Genomic DNA, 22,175 nt, shown 5'->3' on the forward strand with positions numbered 1-22,175 from the left:
TAATAACATTATTATTATTATTATTATTATTATGTTGTTGTTGTTGTTGTTGTTATTGTTGTTACTGTTATTTTTATTGTTTGAAAGTATAAAATGAATCAAAATTTTAAAACACACATCTTTTTATTTTGTCTCTAACATAAAAAAATTGTACTTATAGTTATTCATCATTTTCTCTCTTCTACATTTTGACAATTATAATATTTTTTATTTTATTCTTTAAATATTTAGTTTAATAATAAAAATTTATAATTTATTTAACTCAAATAATAATAGGTATGTGTGAATTTCAAATTTTAATTCAAATGGTTAATATAATTAATTAAAATATTAAATTATTTTTAGGTTAAGAGTTCAAGTTGCTTCATTTTTTATCCCAATATAGAAAAATAGTGGGTATGCATATGACTAGTTTAAAAAAAATAAAAGATCAAATTTCTTTTATTTTTTAAAACTTTCTGATAACATGTTTTATATAAAAATTCATTTAAAAAAATGATATTACTATAAATTAGTTCTTACCACACCCACTATCTGGGTGAAATAATAAATAATTTTACCATTGAAACAAATATTAGAAGGAAAAAATAATATATATCTAAAATATAAAAGAGAAAAAAATAAAAGTAACATTAAAATTTAAAATATACAAATAGGCAAAATTATCAATTTTTAAAAAAAGTTTAAGAAGTGATTTCAAATTATATTTTCAAGAAAAATAAAAGATTAATTTATCTTTATTAGTTTATTTTTTGTTACATAAAAATATTTTTTAATTAAATTTATTGGACCTATTTAATGGTCTTTAATTAATTACCGTAGCATGGTAAAAAAGTGAATCGAGTGGCTTTGGCTTCGGCTCCACTGCAATAAAAACCAATTCATAAGATAATAAAAGCTCATTCGTGTGGCTTAGGCTTCGGCTCCACTCCGATAAAAACCAGTTCAAAAGATAATACTAAAATTTAATCGCGTGGCTTTGGCCTCGGCTCCCCTCCAATAAAAACCAATTCAAAAGATAATACTAAAATTTATACGCGTCGCTTCGACTTCGGCTCTACTCAAAATCCAATAAAACCCGGGTCAAAAGAAAAAGCTTCCATCACCATCACCATCACCATCACCGACTTTGAGAACTGAAATTTCCCCTTCGGCTGTTTCGATTCGTTCAATCCCAAGGGCCAATACCAACTTTCCTTTTCGTATTCTCCATAATATGCTTCTCCTTTTTTTCTTTAACCTTTTCAAATTTCGCATGCAAAAGCGGCTTAGCCAAGAATCTCATAAATTTTATTTTTTTTCCTTTTTATTTGATTATTATATATATTTTTAGAATTTCGGTTGTTTTTGATTTGGCGGCCAATCAATGGACGTTCGCGTGAAGCAGGAGATTATGGAAACGTTAACCGCAGAAGGACGGAAACTAAACGGTGTAGTACCGGAAAAGCCTGGTCCGGTAATCGAGCTCAGCAGCAGTAGCAGCGACTCGGATTCGAGCGATGACTCAGACGATTTGGACGAGAATGATAATGCTAACAGCGCCGTTGAAGGAGGGGAAGGACCTGAAGGTAGGGCTTCGAAGAAGAGGAAGGTGAATGACGTTGGTTTTGTGCTACCGCTGGGGTTTTTGGCTCCTTTACCACCGGATGATCGGGTTCCTCGTCCGTTGGCCTCTAATATGGCGGTTGCGGAGGTTCCTCCGACGATGGGACCGCTGGAACAGGCGGCAAGCAGGAATTTGAGTTCGGGTGTTCTTTGCAAGCAGTTTTGGAAGGCTGGAGATTATGATGGAGCTCCATCAAGTGATTGGGAATTATCTTCAGGTATTATTGTCAATTAATAATATTATATTGTAAGTTAATATATGTTGTGAAACAAAAATTAGACCTGGTAATCTAAAAAAGTGAAACGACACTAGCACAATATGAATTAGCAGAATATGAATTCGATATGAATACGAAAAAAAGACAAGGGACACAGTTTAAAATTTTAACGAGTTATATATGGGTTTAACAAAAAAAAATGTATTTTATATTTTTTTGTAGAGAATTGTGATATGCAATTATCATGTTTTGTTTGAATACACGAATTTCAATATTTTACATGACATTGGAACATGAGAATTTGTGAGTTTTGAGCAAAGTTTTAGTCAGTGAGTTCTCTGCATTTGCAATTTTGCATTGCTTGAGGAAAAATGCTTTACCTATATTCCTGGCACTCTGTTTTTTTTTCCTTGCTTATTTTTTATTATTTATTGGAAATTTAAATTATTAATTTAATCATGTGGATCGTAAACTATTAACTTTTTAAGCTCTGTTTTTTCTTAATTTATTGATGTTGTTCAATGTTGCTGCCCTGTATTTCATTTGACTTGTAGGTGGGATGGATCATGTCAGGGTTCATCCAAAATTTCTACATTCCAATGCAACGAGTCATAAATGGGCTCTTGGAGGTAGAGTTGTCTAACCTATATATGTTTCTTTTCTATGCATTTGAGCTATTATGGCTAGAAGAATAGAGTCTTTTTCTCTTGTTGAAGTTGTTCTTTTGGCTACATTTATTAATTTTACTTCTGCAGCTTTTGCGGAACTTCTGGACAACTCTTTGGACGAGGTACTTGATGCCACTTCCTTTTCAATTGTGTAAGATTTGCTTTTCTATTTCCAATTCTGCAATTTTCTTCATTTTCTGATTTCAGGTCTGTAATGGAGCTACATATGTTAATATAGACATGCTTAAAAGTAAGGACATTAGTAAAATGTTACTAATTGAAGGTATTTCACTATATTTCATATATATATTGTTTGTTATGGTTATTCTTGCTTGTGTCCATTGTTCATTATTCCCCTGTTCTTACTGATGCATATTATTTTGGCTTCATAATCCTCAACTGACCTGCCATCTCTTTCTGCATTTTAATGGGTTCAACCATGAGGTAGAGAGTGAACATTATACCGAGGATGGGCTAGACAAGTGAATATATACATTCTTTGTTTTGAGTTTGCTTATTTCTACATGTGTGAAGCTGCTAGTGAAAATAGTTATTTTTGTATAACTAGTTTCTTCACCCTTTTAATGATGTTTTACTGACAATAATTATTACATTTCTCTATGGGTTTCAATGAACCAAGTTTTTCATTGTTGTGTTGATAACATGACAAATTTTGGATGTTTATGGAATTTCATTGCAGATAATGGTGGGGGGATGGATCCTGATAAAATGCGTCGGTGCATGTCCCTTGGATATTCTGCAAAAAGCAAAGTAGCAAACACCATTGGACAATGTATTTAGTAATTTCTTCTCTTTGGACAAAAGATACTTTATAGCTGCTTAGTTGTCTTCCACATAGCACTTTTATACTCGTATCCATTTTCTACAGATGGCAACGGATTCAAGACTAGTACCATGAGGCTTGGCGCAGATGTTATTGTGTTTTCTCGGTGTTGTGGAAAAGATGGAAAGTGGTTAGTGATTCTTAATTCTTTTTTTGGGCTAGAATAATCTTTATTCAATTGTTTATGATTGAGTGTCCTGCAGTGCCAAGTAAATGTTTATTGTCGTTGGATTGCTTGGTAAAAAAGTTGTTTTTTGCAGTGTTCATGTTGCTTAAGTAAATGTGTATTGTGTTTACTTGAGAATGTTGTATGGTAGATCAAACAAAGTGGTTGGACTTTTGGTTCATCGACATTTCTTAGTCGAAGGTGCTAGTGGTTAATGTTCTGTGGATTAGGTGTGTTTAGTGGGCAAATAGGTATTGCTCTATGGATATTTTGATATTCTAGAAGGAAATACGTAATGGCTAAAGTTGAATACACATTGAAATTGCATTTCATCCTTGTTAATATACACATAGGAGTTAGTTTCAGTTGTTGTAAGATTTTCTATTCATGTTTTCCCAAATATAATATATTTATAATGTTATATATTGAAAGAAGAATGACAAATATATATATATATATATATTTCAGTTTACACCTCCTCCTCAAACACTCCCGAATTCCTGCCCAAAAAAAAAAAGGGTTAGGAAATGGCAATCTGTTGTTTTTTTGTTTATTTACTGTGAATAGAACATCGTCTGCAAACTGGCAAAGTGTCATCTTCTTGGAAAATTGTTATCAAGTTGGTTTCAATTGCTGAACATTTTGCTTGCTGAGACTTGGTTTGGGTAATAGTCTTCATCCCTAACAACTCCCTCTCCCTGTTGTCTGTGATGGTGCATTGTCAAACAAGTCTATTGATCGGGAATAGGTTTCTAAATCTTAGAAAAGCTGATGTTGAGAAAAAATTTTCAAATCTTTGTGTGTGCATGTGTTTGGTCTCCATGTATATTTACTATCTTTACTCTATTTTATGCTTTTGTTTTTGTTTTTTTTTTTTTTTTTTTGACATAGCTAAAGAAGTCTTCTGCATCCTCTTTGAGCTACCTTTTCTTCTTTTTGTTTTTGCTGCTCCAAAAAGTAATAATATTATCTGGTTTTGTTTTTAGCCCCACACAGAGCATTGGATTGCTGTCGTACACGTTTTTGACAAGCACAGGAAAGGAAGACATTGTGGTACCCATGGTAATGTCAACTAGAACTTTGTATTTCTGTGTGATTATACCGGTAGTACCATCATTTTATTTGGAATGGGGCCTGCAAACATGAAACATAATTGCTATATGTATACGTTTCAGGGATGGATCCAGGATTTTTAATCAGTGGGGGCAAATATTTTAACTCAATTTATTAAAATTTTCATTGAAAGACAAATTAATATAAAAAATTCTAAACAAATTAACATGTATAACAATTTTTTTTATAAAATACAATTTTTTATGTCATAGATCTGCATACGTAAAATTAACTACATGGTTATGGACGAATATAGCCTAAACATTATTATACCATAGATAAATCATCTTTTGACACAAGCTCCTGCAGACACAGACTTATATAAATATGTATACATATTTATTTAATAAAATTTTTCCCACCTACATATACAGACACATAAATATGTATATATATTTATTTAAGAAAATTTTACTTATAGAATTCTTAAATATAGATATAAATATGAAATATTTACTTTAATTTCTTATTCATTATAATTTGAAGAATAACAAATGTTTATTTTCTCATATACAATGAAAATAATATATATTATTTTATATACAATGAAAACAAGAGTGAAGACTTACAAATCTATGTTAGTTAAAGATCTTTTTTTATTTTTTATTCTTATTAATTCACACTTTATATGTTATCTACATAAATGGTAAAAATTTTTTATTTGTTTTTCTTCAAAATTAATGTATATATTATAATAAAATTGCTTATCACCCAAAGTATAAATATTCAATTACTAAATAAACAATAAAAAGTTTTCTTTCATGATTCTCAATTTAATGGGGCAACTATGATAAAAAAAAATTTTAATGGGGGCAAAGTTTGAAATTTTTAAACTTTGTGAGATTTTTCCATAATAAATCTAAAGCATTTTAGTATCTCAGTGGGGGCAGCTGCCCCCACAATCTTATATGTAAATCCGTCCCTGATAGGTTTATAGCCAAGTGGATATAGGTTCAATGAAATAAAATTTGGACTTATTTCTTTGATGCATCTTGTGGTTTCATCAACATGCAAGCTTGAGAGTGTTAATATTTGTCTTTGGTCTTCTTTTATTCTATCCTTTGCCCCCTAAGCATTTTATTTTCATAGGTTCTCTCAGTTATAACTTTTTTATTCAATTTGCTTATGTTCTAGACATTATTTCTTTCTTCCCTTTGCCTTAAGTGATAATTACCAATCCATTCTACTCCATACTTTTGGATTAATCTGTGATTTTCTCAATCATCCATTCCTCACTGTGGAGGATGTTAATTTATGGTGTTGATCCTATGAATGGCTTGCATAAAACTAAAAATAAAATAATCTGTGCTTAAGCCAAGAATTTTCTGCTGTTCTTTTGCCTAATTCAGGCTATGATTTGAATCATCATTTACTTCCGGATAAAAAGGGAAAAGGGATAGTTTGAGGGATCAACTTTTTATCATATTTCTGAGTTGCTTAGTTTGTTATGTGCTTATAGTTGGTAAGGTACTACGGAAACTATGCACTGGTTGTGCCCTCTAATCATTATGTGGATTGAAATGAACAGTTAGATTATGAATGGAAACAAAAAGAATGGAGCAAGATGATGCGATCTACTGTCAGTGATTGGGATAGGAATATGGAAATTATGGTACGGTGGTCTCCGTTTTCTAGTGAAGCAGACCTTCTTAATCAGGTAATTCTGGCTCTCCTTTCACAACTTTATTTCCAGTTTTGATCCAAAATGTTGCTTTTCTGAGTTAAAAATTAGTTTTGATGAGCGAAATAAAATGAGCACAATTTGATTTAGTAGAAGGATGAGTGTTGAATGGGTGCTTGGAAATTTGTTGGCTCATATCTGATCAATCTTCTCTTTGGTTTGCACTGTTATCAGTGTTTTCCCCTAGTGTTATCATCTCTTTGTCTATTGTTTATAAGTTACCAATTTGGTACTTGTCTGTTAATCTTAAATCTTCGTTATGCTCTCTGCTATTCTTGTTTTTTTTGGCCAACAGCTATTCTATTGTTTGATTGTGGTAAAAAGTTTCATTTTCCTGCTTGTAGTTCAATTTGATGAAAAATCATGGTACGCGAATTATTATATATAATCTCTGGGAGGATGACCAAGGGCTATTGGAACTTGATTTTCATGCCGATCCACATGTATGTCTCAGATCCTGGATTTTTTTTACTATTAAAAATTTTAAATGTGAACAGAATAGAATGTATTTGTGATGTTAAATTTTGTGGTGAATTATTCTTGGCAGGATATCCAACTCAGAGGTGTTAACCGTGATGAGAAGAATATACAAATGGCCAAAGAGTTTCCAAACTCAAGACACTTTCTGACATATAGACATTCATTGAGGGTGACTAACATCATTTTACTGTTTTTCGTAGCAGAAATTATGATTTTTACCCATTATAATGGCTAGATGTGTTTTATGATGCCTTAGCTGTTGAGTTAGATGTTTATACAGCCATATCCAAATTTAACTTTTAACTGTTATCAATGGAAAGGAAAATGTACATTACTATGTTGAGATATAAAGTGAATGACAGGAGGGAGAAACTGAAGGAAATTAGAATGATGATTAACATAACAACTCAACTTGAACAGAGTAAGGGGTAAATTCCAAAAGGATTATTACTTCATTTGGATCAGAAGTTTAGGGCTTGTTTTGTTGTGGAAAATGTTTTTCATTTCCCATTGTCACTTTTACTCTAAATATGATCTGTCAACAATATAAAAAACTAAATTTGGAAGCCCTTGTTTTCTATCTTTATAGGAAACTTGAACAATTTCAAATATTTGTCTGATATTCTAGAAATTAGAAAACACTGATTTCAAAGTTTAGGTATATATTTAATCATATATAAAGAAAAAAGCAGAGATGGAAAATTGGAAACATTTTTTAAAACTAAACCTGCCGATAGTTGTTTCTTGGTTCAAAAATGTGGAAGATATCTAAAAATTTGGATGCTTTACTTGCTTTGTACTGATGTCATGATTAGCTTGAATTAGCACTTTATTTTTTTGCTTATATTTTTTGAGTTTTAGTTTGTTTTCTGTGTTCATTCTGCAGAGTTATACATCAATACTTTATTTGAGACTTCCTCATAACTTCAGAATCATTTTACGTGGGAAAGATATTGAGCACCACAACATAGTTAATGATATGATGCTCACTGAGATGATAACATATCGACCAAATCCCAGTGCAGAGGGGGCCCCTAAGGATTTGAATGTAATAAATACTAAATAGTATTATTTTAAAGTATTATTTTAATCTTCTATTTACTTCCCTATATGCTTGTCTAATGCTGGTTTCTTGCATTTTTGTCATCAGCTGGCTGCTTTGGTGACCATTGGTTTTGTGAAAGATGCCAAATATCACATTGATGTTCAGGGTTTCAATGTTTATCACAAAAACCGACTCATCAAGGTTTGCTTTATATTTGCTTTGAACACAAAATGTCACAAGGATTGCCATTACGTATTCCTTTTTCTGAAGTTTGCTCATTTCTAATTTGCAGCATGTTTGACTTGATTTCAAGAAAAAAAAACTTACTAATTTTTTCTGGCAGGTTAATTTGTGATGCTTTTATTCCACTCTGCTTATATTGGAATAATTACTTGATAGGATATTGCCTTTTTTTCTTTTGTGAGTTGACTAGTTGTTTATGATACAGCCAGAGGCATATATGTTTTGCTTTCAATGTATTGAAACTTGAAGTTCTTTCTTCATTGGAGATTACATTTCTCTCCTTTGTTGGCTTGTTTTTCTTTGATACAGTTTGAGGTTTGTTAGTTTTGCGTCAAAAACAGTAATTTTTGCCTACTGTTCGTTTCACTTATATTTTAAATAGCACATTTGATGAGAGCATCTTTTGCACTTGATCTAACATAGTAGTCAGATTTACCATCAATATATTTTCTTCATACAATGATCTTGCCTAATGCCTTCTTTAACCCACTTCTCCAGCCTTTTTGGAGGGTTTGGAATGCTGCTGGGAGTGATGGTCGTGGGGTTATAGGTAATTTTTCAGCATTTTAGACTCCTGGTTAGTTTACTGGTTTACGTTCTAATGCACTTCATTCTTGTGACAGGTGTTTTGGAGGCCAATTTTGTTGAGCCAGCTCATGATAAGCAGGGTTTTGAGCGTACAACAGTTCTTGCAAGGCTTGAAGCACGACTAGTTCAAATGCAAAAAGCTTATTGGTTTGTTGTTCTATTCTAGTCAATTCTGTTGACAACAATGTTATTTTTGCTTTTAACTGATGCTTTTAGATCCAAGGAGTTGTTTCCTTTATTAACTCATTTCTAATGTCTTTTCATTGCTTCATTTTAGGTCCACCAATTGTCATAGAATTGGCTATGCTCCACGGCGTAATATGAAAAATATAAATCAGTCTTTAGGCAGAGGTATGCCACTTGATCTCTTATTTCAGTTATTTGCTCTATTAATCTCTCACATACTTTTTGATCCTGCAGATAATTCTCCTGATCATGATCCACAACAATCTACACGGTCGAATAAGAGTAGTTCCAGCAGCAAGAGACTCTCTTCGGACTCAGACAAGTTGTATTCACCCTCAAATTTGAAAAAAAGAGGAAAAGAATGTCAGGAGTTTCCAAAAGCAGTGGATGGTGAAGAAGGGAATGGACATGTGTTTAGCAAGGGTGTTTCTGGGAAAAAGGCACCGATAGACAGCAGAACAAAGTTCACCACAAAATCTGGAAAAAGATCAAGCTTATTTGAACCATCAACTCATTCTGCAGAGGATGTCAGTGATGATTTGTTAGAGGTTTTGCCTGACAGACAAACTAATGGCAGTGGTGCAAAGAGTGTTTCTCGTTCAAAGTCAAAGGTTATTTTTATGCTTTGCTTATCTTTAGTTCGTGTTTTTGTTTTGTATCATTACTTGGTTAAAGAATGTGATGAATCTTATATTTCCCATTTGCATTTTATTTTTCACCTCATTGCATAAGTTACTTTTTCACCACTTTTAACTCCAGCCTTTTGGGGTTGGTTGATGGTGATTTTTCAAATTTCATAAAAAAAATAAAGCTGTATTGGATTCTGCTGCCCTGGAAAATGGCCTTCTTAATTAGTTCAGTGGAGCAAGTAGATGCTTGGGAAATATAATTACTTATGGGTTGTTAAATGGGTGCTTGTTTTGCTGTGCTGTTTTCAAATATTATGGCGTTTAGCCTTTAGCCCTTGGCATTGATAAGTAATTAATTGTAAATCATAGACATAACTCATTTTTGGTTGGAACTCATTAATAAGTTGCCTCTCTCCCGCAACCCTCTTCTTTCATATATACATGCATGCAGGCATGTTGTTTTTGTGTTGTGGTTTCTTATCCACAAAATGATCTTTCTATATCGTTTTGTGTATGTATTTTTAATAATCACTTCTGTTTGACTGGCAGGAGCATCGTCTCAATGATGGTGAGCCTTCCCTTTCAGAGACCAATTTACATATTCTGGAGCAGTTGAAGCTGGAAAATTCTGAATTAAAAGAAAGGTGTTTTTAGAACATATCTATTAGGCTTTATAGGTTTTGCTATGACTCGGCTTTAATCTAAAAGATCCTATTCTTTTTGTAGATTAGAGAAATATGAGGGAGAGCGTCAAAGTAAATTGCTTAATGATTTGCAGCAAGAAAGAAACTGGTGTACATCACTTGAAATTGAGGTATGCTCCCTTTCTCCAACTAGCTTAAGTAAATGTAAGGAATAATAGGAATATAAATGACAATACCATAGTTTGTAATGTACTTGATAGTTTGCTTATATTAATGCTGTGAGGTAGCATGTATACATGCATTAGTAAATTGTGAGAGTTATATCTTGATGTCAATGCCTCTTCAGAATGCTGCTGATAAAACTTATTTTGGCTGATTTGCTGAGATGTTACACTGATTTTTATTTTTTTTTTTGTATCATTTAATTAGCTAACAGCGGCACAGAAAAAAATCGAGCAATTGAACATTGAACAAGAAAGTCTCATTAACATATTCTCCGAAGAGAGGGAAAGGAGAGACAAGGAGGAAGAGAACTTGAGAAAGAAGCTAAAGGTTATATTCTTTCCACCCACTTTCTAATGTTATTGCATTTCTTGCATGTATTTTCTCAGTTTAAGCTTTCTTCCTCTCATCCAATTTTCTTTCTAAAATTTACTCCAGAAATGCATTAATCTTTACATTTTGGATCTGTTTTCTATCTGATTGCGTTTTCGATTTTCCCCAGATGGGGCAACTCATCAATATTGAGAATTGTTGGCATTGTAGGATGCATCTAATACCATCCAAGAATTGCTTGACAAAGTTAAGTTGCTGGAGAAGATGAAACCTGTCAACCTCAAGCATGAACGTCGATAGCGTTCATTTTTGGTAGCGAGGCACTCTCTTTTGGTAATGTTCGGATCAATTCGGATTAACAACATTTCTTTTTATGACTCTGGCTTCGGACAGCTCCATATTCTCACCTCACTGACATGAGTAGAAATGTAGAATCATTGTACATGCTTTAGTTAGTGCTAGTGACTCGTCCTCTTGGTGGATGTGATTAATTCTTCAATTTAATTGGTGTCATTCCACATATCGGCTCAGAATTTTTGGATAGATTGCAAATTTGTTTTTTTTATTTTATTTGTTTAAGTTCTTCATCACTTTCGACCCTGCAGTGTATGAAGGACGCATGGTTAAAGGCGAAGGCCAACAGAGCAGCAGCAGCAGCGACAGGATGTTCGCATCTAGTGGCAGGCTCTCACTTTTTCTCTGTCCACTGGATGTTTCAATCAATGTGTTTTTTTGGTGTCCAAGCAAGCTCCAGGACATCACTCACCTTGACAGCCAAATTTTGTGGACAATTGATAAAGACCCCAAATCATGGAAAAGCATAGGAAGCCCTCTCTTTTTCTAGGGACTGCTACAAAAACTCACTTTCTCCCCGCCTTTTCTTTGTCTCAACTTTCTCTTCACCTGTTCTTTCATTCCTGGTCCCCATAAAATATAATTTTGGAAATCCACTCAAATCGTATGGCCTTTCAATCATCTCTTACCCAATTTGTGTTTTGATCTCTTTCTTTCCTTTCTCGTGTATCATCAAACATCAACCCTTCATCATTGATTTTTGTCAACATGTTTGTGTCTAATTGGACCATCTCCTTACCCTTTTTTGATGATGCCATTTTATTGTCTACAAATTCATAATATTTACACCATTATTAGAAAAAAAATTGTTTATGCCTTTGCATTATAATCTATGAACATGCATATTAAAAAAAAAAATCTTCATAAGAGAATTTAGACTAAACCAAGAAATTAATAAAAACAAAAGCATCTAGATCATTTAATGGGTGAAAATGTGCCAGCATGGGTATAAAATCAACCTTATTGGGAAGTATGGACAAAGAAGTTGACATTTTTGGGGAAACATAACATCCTTTGATTTTTTTATTCCTTTAATTTCCAATTGATTGTTACCTTACCCTCAATGAAAGCCAACCGTAACCAACCAATCAGTCAAAAATGCCAAAAAGGCAAAAATGAATTTTTGTTCTTTGTTTAATTAATATATTTGAAAAAAAGCAAATTCTCTTGCTCTATCTTTATATAGAAATAATTTTTTAATATACTTTTATATGATTATTAGTTTTTTATAAATTTAATAATTTAAAATAATAATGTAATACAAATATAATAAATAAAAATAAAATATAATATGATTTAAAACTTAAATAATAATTATATATAAATTTAATAAAATTAAAAAATATATTTTTTATTTTTTATTAATATAAATTATAAGACATAATTTTTATAAAAAATTTAATATTTTACCTAATATAAATACATAAAACTTCATATTTAATTTCTTCTAAATTGCGCGTGTCATGAATCTCCTAATCCGAATAAAAGATTCTCTTCTCCTTGAAATGTAAAAAATAATAAATTCAGTGTTTGGCCGCACGTGACTTTGTCCACTGACCCCACCCCCCCGCACACAACGCTCTGATCTAATCAAACTTTTCATTATCATTTTGATTTCAACGCGCCACGTGCACTGCTAACCATGGTTAAGCCCAAAAAAAAAAAGAAAAATTTATAAATTATAATCACCCACTGTTCTCATTTTGCCTTTGCCCCCGTTCCTTTCTTCCTTCTTCCCCAGTCTCAGCTCGATTCTCGACGTTTATAGATATCAAAAACCCTAAACGCACGCGTTTCAGAGTTGATTGTACTCTGCTATTGATTCGACTGTATGTCCATGAAGAACCTCTCTTTGTTTCTTCCATTGAAAATGTGAAGAAAAATGGTTTATTGTAGTAAAAAACTGGATTTTGTTTGAAATAAATGCGATCGACTTTCTTGGGATTTTTCTGATTTGTCATTTCTGTGTTTCACTATCTTCTTGTGCGACTTTTGTCTCTTCAAATATGCTTTGTAAAAGAGGAAATAATTCGATTATTATAATGAATTTTGCCTCTCTCTGTCTGCTTCTCCTCTGCGTCGCTGTTGCATTGTTTGTGTACTATGCTCTCTGCTTTGTCGACTGCTCAGCAAATTCGACAACTTTTTTTATTTCATTTTTTTAGCTAATTTTTTTTCACTTGGGACTTTTCTTTTGTTGTTTTGGATTTCTCTTCTCCTTTTGAATGCAAACACTTCTTTTGCTCTTCTCAAGAACTGCTACTTTGATCACCAAAATAACACTTCGTTTCTTGAGAGACAGGAAAACAAGAAGAAACCCAGAAAAGAAAAAGTTGAAATGAATATGGTTTTTTGAAAACTCTTTGTTTAGAGAGGTCTGGTACGAATCGCCGTAGTTTTGGGGTTACTGTTTGGAGCCTAAAGTTTAGCTCGTGAAACCTAGTTGGTGTTTGTAGACTTTCTTTTTGGTTAAAGTCAAATCTGAACCGCCTAATTCTGATCTGACGGTTGTTTATTCATCTTCTTTTTTCGTTTTTCAATTGTTTTTTTTTTTATTTTATTTTGATGGATGGGATGTGATGTTCTTATATAAAGTCTTCCAGGTTTGTTTTTTGATGCAGATTTTCCAGTATCTGAAACACCCAACAAAATACACTCTTCGCTGCTGTGCAGGCTTTTTCCATGGCGTTTTGAGCTTTGCAGCTACTCGTTGATCTTTTGACTCGCTTTTCCGAGAGAGAAAAGCAGAAGAGAATCTGAATAGGGTTTCTCTTTTGTTGTTTTTTTGAGTGTCATTTTGCTTTCACCGATGAATCGACGACTCCTTTTGTTACTATCCTCGTTTTCCTTCGCCGCATTATTCCTCTTCCTTGTCGGGTTTTTCTCAGGTGCGTGATTTACATGCATAGATACTCTTTTTATTTTGCTTTATTAGTTTAATATTTTGTTCCCTTTATGAAAGTGGATGAATACTCTCTTTTACAAACATGGTGGGTTCTCCATGTTTCCTTTTATATTCCTTGTTATCTTCCTCTTTGTCTCTTTCTGTTCATTATTATAGTATATAAAAAAGGGCTTTTTTCAACTAAATTCCTTTCATTTTATAATCATTTTTTATTTGTTCTTGGATTTTTTGTTGCAGGTCAGGGTAAAAACATCAGTGGTTCATTGGGGTTGAAGCTGTTGGCGTTTAGGATCAAGCATTGGAACAACACACTTCCCACTCCACACCGCAAGCTTCTTCGTGGTAAGTGAAAAACTATGGCTGTCGTCTTGCCCTTGACGATACAGTTACTGTTGATAGTATTGGGATCTTAATATCCATCGAAGTTTTTATCAGCCTCTTCGGCCCTCTTTGTTATTGAAAGCCTAATGCTTTTAGCCCACCGTGATCGGTGCTGTACTGTGCCTAGTGGGCAATGTAGCACCTTTTTATGCTGGTCTGTCATTTTAAATATCTTTAATTTGGAGAAAAGTGCTTTTAGAGTTAGATGGAAAGCTTTAAACTTTAAAGCAATTTGCATTGTTTCCCCCCCCTGATACCAATCTTTTATGGGTTAATGTTGTCTGTTTCTATATCCCTACAATTCCTGTGAATCACCCTCTAAAAAGTGTATTTTGTCTGTAGACGTTTAACTTTACGGTTAGGTAGGTGGGTTTTTCACATAACTTTTGTTTTTTTTATTGGGATTGCTATAAAGAATAGTGGACCAGTTTTGATAGGTTAGCCTTTCACTATCTGAATTTTAATATAAAAGCCTGTTTGCTTTTGTCTTTTTTGGTGCTTTTGTACCCAGGAACAGCAATGGAGGAACCCAACCGAAGCTGGGGAGAGAAGTGTACCAAGGCTGATATTGTTATCAACCAGGGACCCACAGCCCCACTCCCAAGTGGCATACCAACCTACACTGTTGAGATCCTGAATGTGTGTGTCACTGGCTGTGACATCTCTGGAATTCACCTAAACTGTGGCTGGTTTAGCTCTGCTCGCCTCATCAACCCCAAAATTTTCAAGCGCCTTCGCTACAATGACTGCCTTGTCAACGACGGCAAGCCCTTAGTCATTGGTGGGACACTCTCATTTCAGTATGCCAATACCTTCCCTTACCCTCTTTCTGTATCCCGTGTGGTCTGTTCTTAGTAAACATCAAATACCTTGCTACAAACATTAAACAGCTAGCAGTGTTGATATAAAGCCACTCAAAGCAAGGACTGGTTACTGGTTAGTTTACAACACTTGATGCCATCATACCTAGATACCCTTGTGATCCTTTTGGTTTTGCAGATTCTGCTTTAGCTTTATATCATTACTGGTTTGAGTGCTTTCGGGAGATTGATATATACTGTAAAGTGTTTGTATTGTGAATTTTGCTTGACGGCATTGCGGAGATAGAGATGAAACTTGAATGATCACTGAGCTGAACCGGTTTTGTCGGATGAAGATCGAGCATGAATTTTGGTTGTGGCTTTTGTAAATAGGAATGTGGTATATGGATTGTAAGCATGAGGAACCACTATATTGAGGCAATATGCGAGAAATGAAACTGTGATTAGAGGATGTTTTGTATCAAAATGTGTGTTGTTCTGATCATGACATTGAAAAGGGAATGAATGAATGAGATGATGCTTCTTATACTGCTTGCTTTGTTAGTTCTTTATTGTTTTTGATATTTGAGAATGGCCATCTTTGCCAACTTTGCTGGTTATGGCGTCAGTTTCTTTGATCCTACTCTCTCTCTCTCTCTCTAACGATTGTTAGGGACACCGAGACGGCAAAAATCGTCTTTAGCCATTCATGCAACTGGTCAATTTTTTTGACGTTGCCTGTGGTTGTCCTTTTATGCGCAAACAAAATAAGGCAAGATTGCTACAGCTGGAATTACTGGTTGATGGTGCGTTTCTCATGCAATGGTTGATATTGTCCATGGTTATTAGGGTAGATAATTGGATTTGATTTGATTTTTTTTATAAAAAATAGAATTATAAATTTTTAAAATTTCATTCCAATCTGAATAGTATTTTCATATAATTTAATCTGAATTGAATTTTATTGTTTGATTTTTTAAATTTAAATTTTTTTTATTTTTTTATACATTATTTTTAATATAATTAAATAAATTTAGGTATAAAATAATTATTTTTATTTAATAAAAATATAAAATACATATAAAAGTTAATAAAAATTATAATTTGTTTTGGTTTTTTTTTTTTTTTTTTTTGTTTTTCAATCTAAAATTTGATTTGAATTTAATATATATATTTGAGATTCTAAATTAATCCAAATTAAATATAAAAAGAATGATTCTAATTAAATTGAGCATTATGATTTTAAATCCATTTTTTGTTTTTTTCCCTCATCCCTGAAAGTCATCATAGGATGGAGCCATTGAACTTATTTACCAACTATTGAAGATTACAATGATCAAAACCCTTCATTTTTTGAGTTTTTTTTTTTTTTTTTTTATATTTTTAGTAGAGTTTTTAGACTGTAAGTAAAACCATAATAATATTATTTATTATTTATTTCATAAGAAAAATCCATTTTTTACTTCAATTTTTTTCTCACTCACTAATTAGTATCACAAATTCTAATATATATAGCATAATATCACTAATGTCTGTTGATCTGAGTGATAAATAATTAGATTTTTTTAAGTAAGATTTTAATTTTGAGTATTGTGAATAAAAAAGATAAGTTTGAGAGAGCTTACCTCCCTTATAAGATTCGACTCAACTTGGTTCTAGATTAATTGAGGATTCGAGTCAAATTGATCCTGGATTAATTAAGGTCAAAGTGGCTATAAGATATCAAGGGATCCCAGACAAAAAAAAAAGGCACACAAGAGAAAGGGCCTAGTGGGCCTCTGAGCCATTGCTGAGCTTGTTGGACAGAAATGCCCATGCTCAAGCCTGATTTCAGACATTAAAATTTGACTATCCGTCTTTGGGCACACCCATCCACACACGCAGCCATATATAAACTCAAAAGTCCAATCTTTCATGCAGCTTTACCATTTCAGCAGCTTCTTGTTCTTCTTGAGACTGACATGAAGATCACAGAGCGATAAAAGAGCAACAGAGAGAGACAAAGCAAGAAAGAGAACAAAGATGGAGGCTTCAATCAGCGGAGTTGGAGTTGGACGTGGGTTAGGCCTACTACCTTGTTCTACTAAGCTTCCTAAAGCACTTCCTTTTTCACGATCCTCTTGTTTCCGTGTCAAAATGACTGCCTCTGTTGAAGATAAGAAGAAGAATTATACCCTTCAAAAATCTGAAGAAGCTTTCAATGTTGCCAAGGTAATTATCAACTCTTCCCCTGCTTGCCCTTTTCTTCTTCATGATCTTCCTAGTGGATAGCTTGGATCTTGCCATGTTAAGTTAATTTTTCTTAAATTCAAGTCATTTGATTGATTGGCCGACCTGGGTTTGTTCATTTTACTTCTATATAAAATTAATATGTAAAGTGCATAATTAATATTATTTTTGGGTTTGTTCATATCTTTTTCGGGTCACTGCTTTTTTGAAATCTTGGTCCTCTGACTTCTATAGGAACCTTTTTTTTTGGGTAGAATTTGATGCCTGGAGGTGTAAATTCTCCTGTCCGTGCCTTTCAATCTGTTGGTGGACAACCAATTGTGTTTGATTCTGTTAAGGGTTCTCATATGTGGGACATAGATGGGAATGAGTATATTGACTACGTTGGCTCCTGGGGCCCTGCAATAATTGGTCATGCAGATGATGAGGTTTGATGTTTTCTTCCTTTAGTCTAAATTTGCCTTGTAACATATTTATATCTCGTTTGCATTTTACTGTTTTAATGTGAGCTAGCATCTTACATAGTTCCTTCTCTTTCATTCTTGTTTATGATTTTCAATGAAAACTGCAATAAGTTCAATGTTCATGAATTTCTTCATGCTATTGTTGTTTGGTAATGATATTGATAGTTGATACCATATATGCATTTGTAATATTGAAAGGTGGTATTCAGCAAGTCTGAAATTTAAATTCTAATAGTTGCAACCTTCCCTTGGCTGCGGCCTCATATGTATCAAAAAACTTTTTTGAATTTCTTTTAGTTATATGGGAGGCATCATCATCTCAACTACGAGTTAATGGGTCAGTAATGGAAAGAAGAGGGTTATAATTGCTAAAATTTGCTTTTAATGTACTAATAATTCTTCATGGATTTTGCATATATCTGCAGGTGCTTGCAGCCCTGGCTGAAACAATGAAGAAAGGAACCAGCTTTGGCGCTCCTTGTCTTCTTGAGAATGTTTTGGCTGAGATGGTAATCTCTGCTGTTCCTAGCATTGAAATGGTTCGTTTCGTAAACTCTGGTACAGAAGCATGCATGGGAGTGCTACGCCTTGCCCGAGCCTTTACTGGCCGAGAAAAGATAATCAAATTTGAGGGTTGTTACCATGGCCATGCTGATCCATTTCTTGTCAAGGCAGGTAGTGGAGTTGCTACCCTAGGGCTGCCCGACTCTCCTGGTGTTCCTAAAGCAGCTACTTTTGAAACTCTAACTGCCCCTTTCAATGACATATCAACTGTGGAAAATCTCTTTAGAAGTAAAAAAGGAGAACTTGCTGCGATTATTCTTGAACCTGTTGTTGGAAACTCTGGCTTCATTCCGCCTAAACCTGACTTCCTTGAAGCCATACGTTGCCTAACCAAGGAAAGTGGTGCTCTCCTCATCTTTGATGAAGTGATGACCGGATTTCGCTTGTCTTATGGCGGGGCTCAGGAGTATTTTGGCGTAACTCCAGATTTAACAACCCTAGGGAAGATAATTGGTGGTGGTCTGCCTGTTGGTGCATATGGAGGAAGAAGGGAGATTATGGAGATGGTGGCACCAGCGGGGCCAATGTACCAAGCTGGAACCTTGAGTGGGAACCCATTAGCAATGACAGCTGGGATACAGACCCTTAAGCGGTTGAAGGAGCCAGGTACTTATGAATACTTGGATAAGATCACGAGAGAACTTGTTCAAGGCATTCTAGATACTGGAAAGAAGACAGGACATGCAATTTGTGGAGGGTATATTAGGGGGATGTTTGGATTTTTCTTCACGGAAGGGCCTGTTCACAACTTCGATGATGCAAAGAAAAGTGATGCAGCAAAATTTGCCAGGTTTTACAGGGGAATGCTGGAGGAAGGTGTATACTTTGCACCTTCTCGGTTTGAAGCTGGATTTACTAGCTTGGCACATTCTTCTGAAGACATCCAAAAGACAATTGCAGCAGCTGAGAAAGTTCTTAGCAAGATTTAAGGAGTCTATAGCAGTATCTTTGATTGTTGTGATCCTGTTCTTTGTCCTGCCCTTTTTTGTTCTCTTTTTCTTCTTGCATGATTGACCATTTTGCCACCGAATTAAAACTTTGAATCTTGCTTAGATGTACTTTTCAAATTACAATGCATGAAATGTTAAAATCTTTTGGCACCTAGCAATCTAAAATACGACAAAAAAAATTCGAATGTGACGGGTTTAAAATTTTAACAACATCCACATATAGGTTTAACTAAGTAGCAAAAATGTATCATGTTTTTTTGTTAATACAAATTGTGAAACATAATTTTTATGAAAAACATGACATAGATATACGAATTGTACATGTTTTACACGACAAAAATATATGAACTCCCATGTGTCCAACAGACATTTCATTATTAGTAAACAGATGGCATTTATACAAAGGCATTTCTCCTTGCAATTTGGTGTACATTTGGTTTCGTAGTCTTATACAACTTTACAAATGATTCAAGCTAGTATTTGGAAAGAACCAAAGAAGAGACTAAAGGAACAAAAGAAAAGAAAAATGCACATCATCATCACTCCATTAAGAACTTGTAAACATGAACTTTTCAACGTTTACTTACCTACACATTGTTACCATCATAAACAATTTTCCAACTCTACATGTTTGCCTTCATAAAATGGAACACGAGCATACAATCTTTCTGGGTGAATCATCAATCTTCTTTTCTGTTCAGACAGAAAACCAAGCATGAGTGGACGAGTCAATATTTGAAATTTTAAGAAATTACAGAAGTACCACCTCAATGGCTACCACTTTGATAACGTTTTAGTTAATACTATAAGAAAAGGTATACTATTGTAATTTTACAGAGCAACCGGTTTACAGATTATTGACCTCAAAGACAAAATACAATCCCATGGCTAATAGCTTCTTGAGTTTAATGGAGCATATCATTTTGTGAAGAAATGTAGAAAGATGCAAAAATGGCTAGGAGGATCTCTTTAGTAATGAATAAAGGTAAGTGAAAAGAAGGCCTCTGGTAGGTTCAACATAACTTGAGCAGTTTGATTGTCAATCATCAATGATGAAATTTAAACAACAGTCAACGGTTCTCAGTTCCACATTTTTCTCCCAAAATGCACATACACAATGGATTAGTTTAAAATCTTTAAGTAAATAGAGAAAATTCTCCACCTGAAAATTGGATACGTAACATATCTGTAAAAAAGACTATCAATTGTCCACCTAATAGATGGTAACAGTCAAAAGCAATTTGAAGTTTCAGCTTTTAGCTATCGCTATGAGTGCAAATGCAGATCCATGTTAAACAGCCAGACATCCTAATGTCCACTTTGGTGGGCAAGCTAAGCACCTTAAACGCAAATAAGAGCGAGGGATCTTGAAATCGGAAGAAAATAGTTCTACATGAAGATGAAGATATAGAATACCTGATGTAGTTTTTGCAGGAGAAGGCTGTACTACAACATGCATTATGATAACCCCACCTGCAACTTCACCAAAGGGTTCTTTACACTGACCAACAGTCTTGCTGTTTTCCAAAATTTTACCAGAGCTTATCAGTTTGACTTCATTCACTGCCTTTGGAATAATTGTCTTACCTAAGTAAGGGCAGAAACAACATTTAAGAAAATTAAAACAAAATGCTTCAAACTATTAGCCTTTTTGCTTCCTTCTATGATACAAAAATTCTGAAGATTGTTGATAGAAAGTAAGGCAACAAGACAGCAAAAGTTGATGCATTCTTTGAGCGAATTTGTCGATATTCGGAATAAAATTCATTCTTTCTGCAACCCCTTTAAGCAATGGAACATTCCCACAACAATTTAAGGATTCACAACAAATAACATGTATTTACAGTTTATATAGCCAAATTTAGCCTTCTCTCCAAACATACATTCATAACAACATATTGCAATTCTTATCAATCATTTTCACATTATGCACCAAATGCATCAACAATATAGAAAGAATTTAGAACCCAAGTTCCTAAAATTATCTAGCATAAAACTCTGTTATTACCTTGTGCTATGAAACAATCCTTTCTTATTGCATCCCATGACTAACCCTATATTGGTTTCTTCATTTTTCTTCAGAATAATTAGGTTCATACTCCAAATTTGGATTACTGTTCAGCAAACATTTGCTTGTGTCGAGTTGTCCGAGGAGGATAAAATCCTAAAATCATAGGAGAGAGAAAGAGAGCGGTTAAGAAATAAATGCTGAGACCACGTACAACCTTTGTTCTTAACCGCTCTAATTCCTCTGAGATTTCAGGATTTTACCTTTCTCGGACTGCTCGGCACAAACAACATTTCTTCCTAATTGAACTGAAATTCGCCCATAAATCTTTAAAACTTCATAAGCAATTAGAGAAGAAATGAAACAAATAAAAGAAGATTGGCTGATGATAAACCTTTGGGCCAATCAGAGACAATTCTTTGCTTAAGCATATCCACCGTGGATGTAGCCGAGTACCGAAATGGCCCGATATCCGACCCGTCATAAAGCCTGAACTTTATATCCACCAAATCCTCCTCCGGCATTTCCGCTCACTTCTCGTCCTTCTTACCCTAGGGTTCGGCACATCAAATCAAATCCCGCCGCCTAAATTTCCACAAATTAAAACCAAACTGAAAAATTCAACCAAAGTTAAAATTTTTAAAGACGACACAAAAACAGAAGAGGATCAAAATTCAAACCTGAAATTTGGGTAGTTGTTGATTAATTTGAAGCTCCCTCTTGAAGTTTTTTTTTTTTTTATTTTTTATTTTAATGGGTCTTTCTGAAAGATTGGTGTTTGGTGAACTGAAGAAGACAAATAAGTCTTGCCATCTTCCAAAAGCCCTAACGGCACCACCAAAACGCTGTCGTTTG

General features: G+C 33.9%; 4 protein-coding genes across 21 annotated transcripts; 3 read left to right on the forward strand and 1 right to left on the reverse strand.

Moving 5' to 3' along the window:
- Positions 1-1,032: 1,032 nt before the first annotated feature.
- Positions 1,033-11,776, forward strand: LOC111285110 (protein MICRORCHIDIA 7-like). 15 transcript variants are annotated; one of them, XM_089746712.1, is made up of 21 exons: positions 1,033-1,823; positions 2,378-2,452; positions 2,579-2,613; positions 2,699-2,774; positions 3,192-3,284; positions 3,381-3,465; positions 4,488-4,563; positions 6,143-6,271; positions 6,640-6,738; positions 6,843-6,944; positions 7,662-7,823; positions 7,926-8,021; positions 8,562-8,613; positions 8,687-8,798; positions 8,929-9,002; positions 9,072-9,448; positions 10,016-10,110; positions 10,193-10,280; positions 10,540-10,662; positions 10,876-10,998; positions 11,271-11,776. In XM_089746712.1, exons 1-20 carry the CDS (start codon positions 1,367-1,369, stop codon positions 10,963-10,965), a joined length of 2,496 nt encoding a protein of 831 aa, XP_089602838.1. In that variant the 5' UTR covers positions 1,033-1,366; the 3' UTR covers positions 10,966-10,998; positions 11,271-11,776. The 15 variants fall into 15 exon arrangements, 6 of the variants coding, with proteins under 6 accessions (XP_089602838.1, XP_022730104.2, XP_089602839.1 ...); XR_016329398.1 differs by having other exon boundaries at positions 1,060-1,823; positions 7,926-8,072; positions 10,835-10,998; XR_002689679.2 differs by having other exon boundaries at positions 1,060-1,823; positions 10,835-10,998.
- A 1,864-nt stretch (positions 11,777-13,640) lies between these two features.
- On the forward strand, positions 13,641-15,654 carry LOC111289841 (protein TAPETUM DETERMINANT 1-like). Of its 2 annotated transcripts, none has more exons than XM_022881191.2 (3): positions 13,641-13,907; positions 14,162-14,266; positions 14,817-15,654. In XM_022881191.2, the coding sequence occupies exons 1-3, from the start codon at positions 13,829-13,831 to the stop codon at positions 15,158-15,160; spliced, it is 528 nt and encodes a 175-aa protein (XP_022736926.1). In that variant the 5' UTR covers positions 13,641-13,828; the 3' UTR covers positions 15,161-15,654. The 2 variants fall into 2 exon arrangements, with proteins under 2 accessions (XP_022736926.1, XP_089602843.1); XM_089746717.1 differs by having other exon boundaries at positions 13,687-13,907; positions 14,823-15,293.
- Positions 15,655-17,003: 1,349 nt separating this feature from the next.
- Positions 17,004-19,462, forward strand: LOC111285138 (glutamate-1-semialdehyde 2,1-aminomutase 2, chloroplastic-like). 2 transcript variants are annotated; one of them, XM_022874409.2, is made up of 3 exons: positions 17,005-17,316; positions 17,589-17,762; positions 18,224-19,462. In XM_022874409.2, exons 1-3 carry the CDS (start codon positions 17,128-17,130, stop codon positions 19,289-19,291), a joined length of 1,431 nt encoding a protein of 476 aa, XP_022730144.2. In that variant the 5' UTR covers positions 17,005-17,127; the 3' UTR covers positions 19,292-19,462. The 2 variants fall into 2 exon arrangements, with proteins under 2 accessions (XP_022730155.2, XP_022730144.2); XM_022874420.2 differs by lacking the exon at positions 17,589-17,762 and having other exon boundaries at positions 17,004-17,316.
- A 206-nt stretch (positions 19,463-19,668) lies between these two features.
- LOC111285147 (membrane-anchored ubiquitin-fold protein 3-like) lies at positions 19,669-22,152 on the reverse strand. 2 transcript variants are annotated; one of them, XM_022874432.2, is made up of 4 exons: positions 22,001-22,152; positions 21,715-21,905; positions 20,729-20,899; positions 19,669-20,005 (listed from the first exon to the last, which is right to left on the reverse strand). In XM_022874432.2, the coding sequence occupies exons 2-4, from the start codon at positions 21,842-21,844 to the stop codon at positions 19,950-19,952; spliced, it is 357 nt and encodes a 118-aa protein (XP_022730167.1). In that variant the 5' UTR covers positions 21,845-21,905; positions 22,001-22,152; the 3' UTR covers positions 19,669-19,949. The 2 variants fall into 2 exon arrangements, with proteins under 2 accessions (XP_022730167.1, XP_022730175.1); XM_022874440.2 differs by having other exon boundaries at positions 21,715-21,931; positions 22,001-22,112.
- Between the last annotated feature and the right edge of the window lie 23 nt (positions 22,153-22,175).

This window comes from Durio zibethinus, chromosome 17 (genome assembly GCF_047325235.1).
Source record: "Durio zibethinus cultivar Kanyao isolate XHJ-2024 chromosome 17, ASM4732523v1, whole genome shotgun sequence".
NCBI lineage: Eukaryota > Viridiplantae > Streptophyta > Magnoliopsida > Malvales > Malvaceae > Durio > Durio zibethinus.

Excerpts from the sequence above, each read along its gene's own strand:
- LOC111285110 (XM_089746710.1), top strand. The coding sequence starts at position 1,367 with ATGGACGTTCGCGTGAAGCAGGAGATTATGGAAACGTTAACCGCAGAA. Across the intron at positions 3,285-3,380 it reads AGCAAACACCATTGGACAAT|ATGGCAACGGATTCAAGACT; the intron begins GTATTTAGTAAT and ends CATTTTCTACAG. Across the intron at positions 8,022-8,561 it reads ACAAAAACCGACTCATCAAG|CCTTTTTGGAGGGTTTGGAA; the intron begins GTTTGCTTTATA and ends CCACTTCTCCAG.
- LOC111289841 (XM_022881191.2), top strand. The coding sequence starts at position 13,829 with ATGAATCGACGACTCCTTTTGTTACTATCCTCGTTTTCCTTCGCCGCA. Across the intron at positions 13,908-14,161 it reads CCTTGTCGGGTTTTTCTCAG|GTCAGGGTAAAAACATCAGT; the intron begins GTGCGTGATTTA and ends TTTTTGTTGCAG. Across the intron at positions 14,267-14,816 it reads ACACCGCAAGCTTCTTCGTG|GAACAGCAATGGAGGAACCC; the intron begins GTAAGTGAAAAA and ends TTTTGTACCCAG.
- LOC111285138 (XM_022874409.2), top strand. The coding sequence starts at position 17,128 with ATGGAGGCTTCAATCAGCGGAGTTGGAGTTGGACGTGGGTTAGGCCTA. Across the intron at positions 17,317-17,588 it reads AAGCTTTCAATGTTGCCAAG|AATTTGATGCCTGGAGGTGT; the intron begins GTAATTATCAAC and ends TTTTTTGGGTAG. Across the intron at positions 17,763-18,223 it reads TTGGTCATGCAGATGATGAG|GTGCTTGCAGCCCTGGCTGA; the intron begins GTTTGATGTTTT and ends ATATATCTGCAG.
- LOC111285147 (XM_022874432.2), bottom strand. The coding sequence starts at position 21,844 with ATGCCGGAGGAGGATTTGGTGGATATAAAGTTCAGGCTTTATGACGGG. Across the intron at positions 20,900-21,714 it reads TGTCTCTGATTGGCCCAAAG|GTAAGACAATTATTCCAAAG; the intron begins GTTTATCATCAG and ends GCCCTTACTTAG. Across the intron at positions 20,006-20,728 it reads TCCTGCAAAAACTACATCAG|AAAAGAAGATTGATGATTCA; the intron begins GTATTCTATATC and ends CTGTCTGAACAG.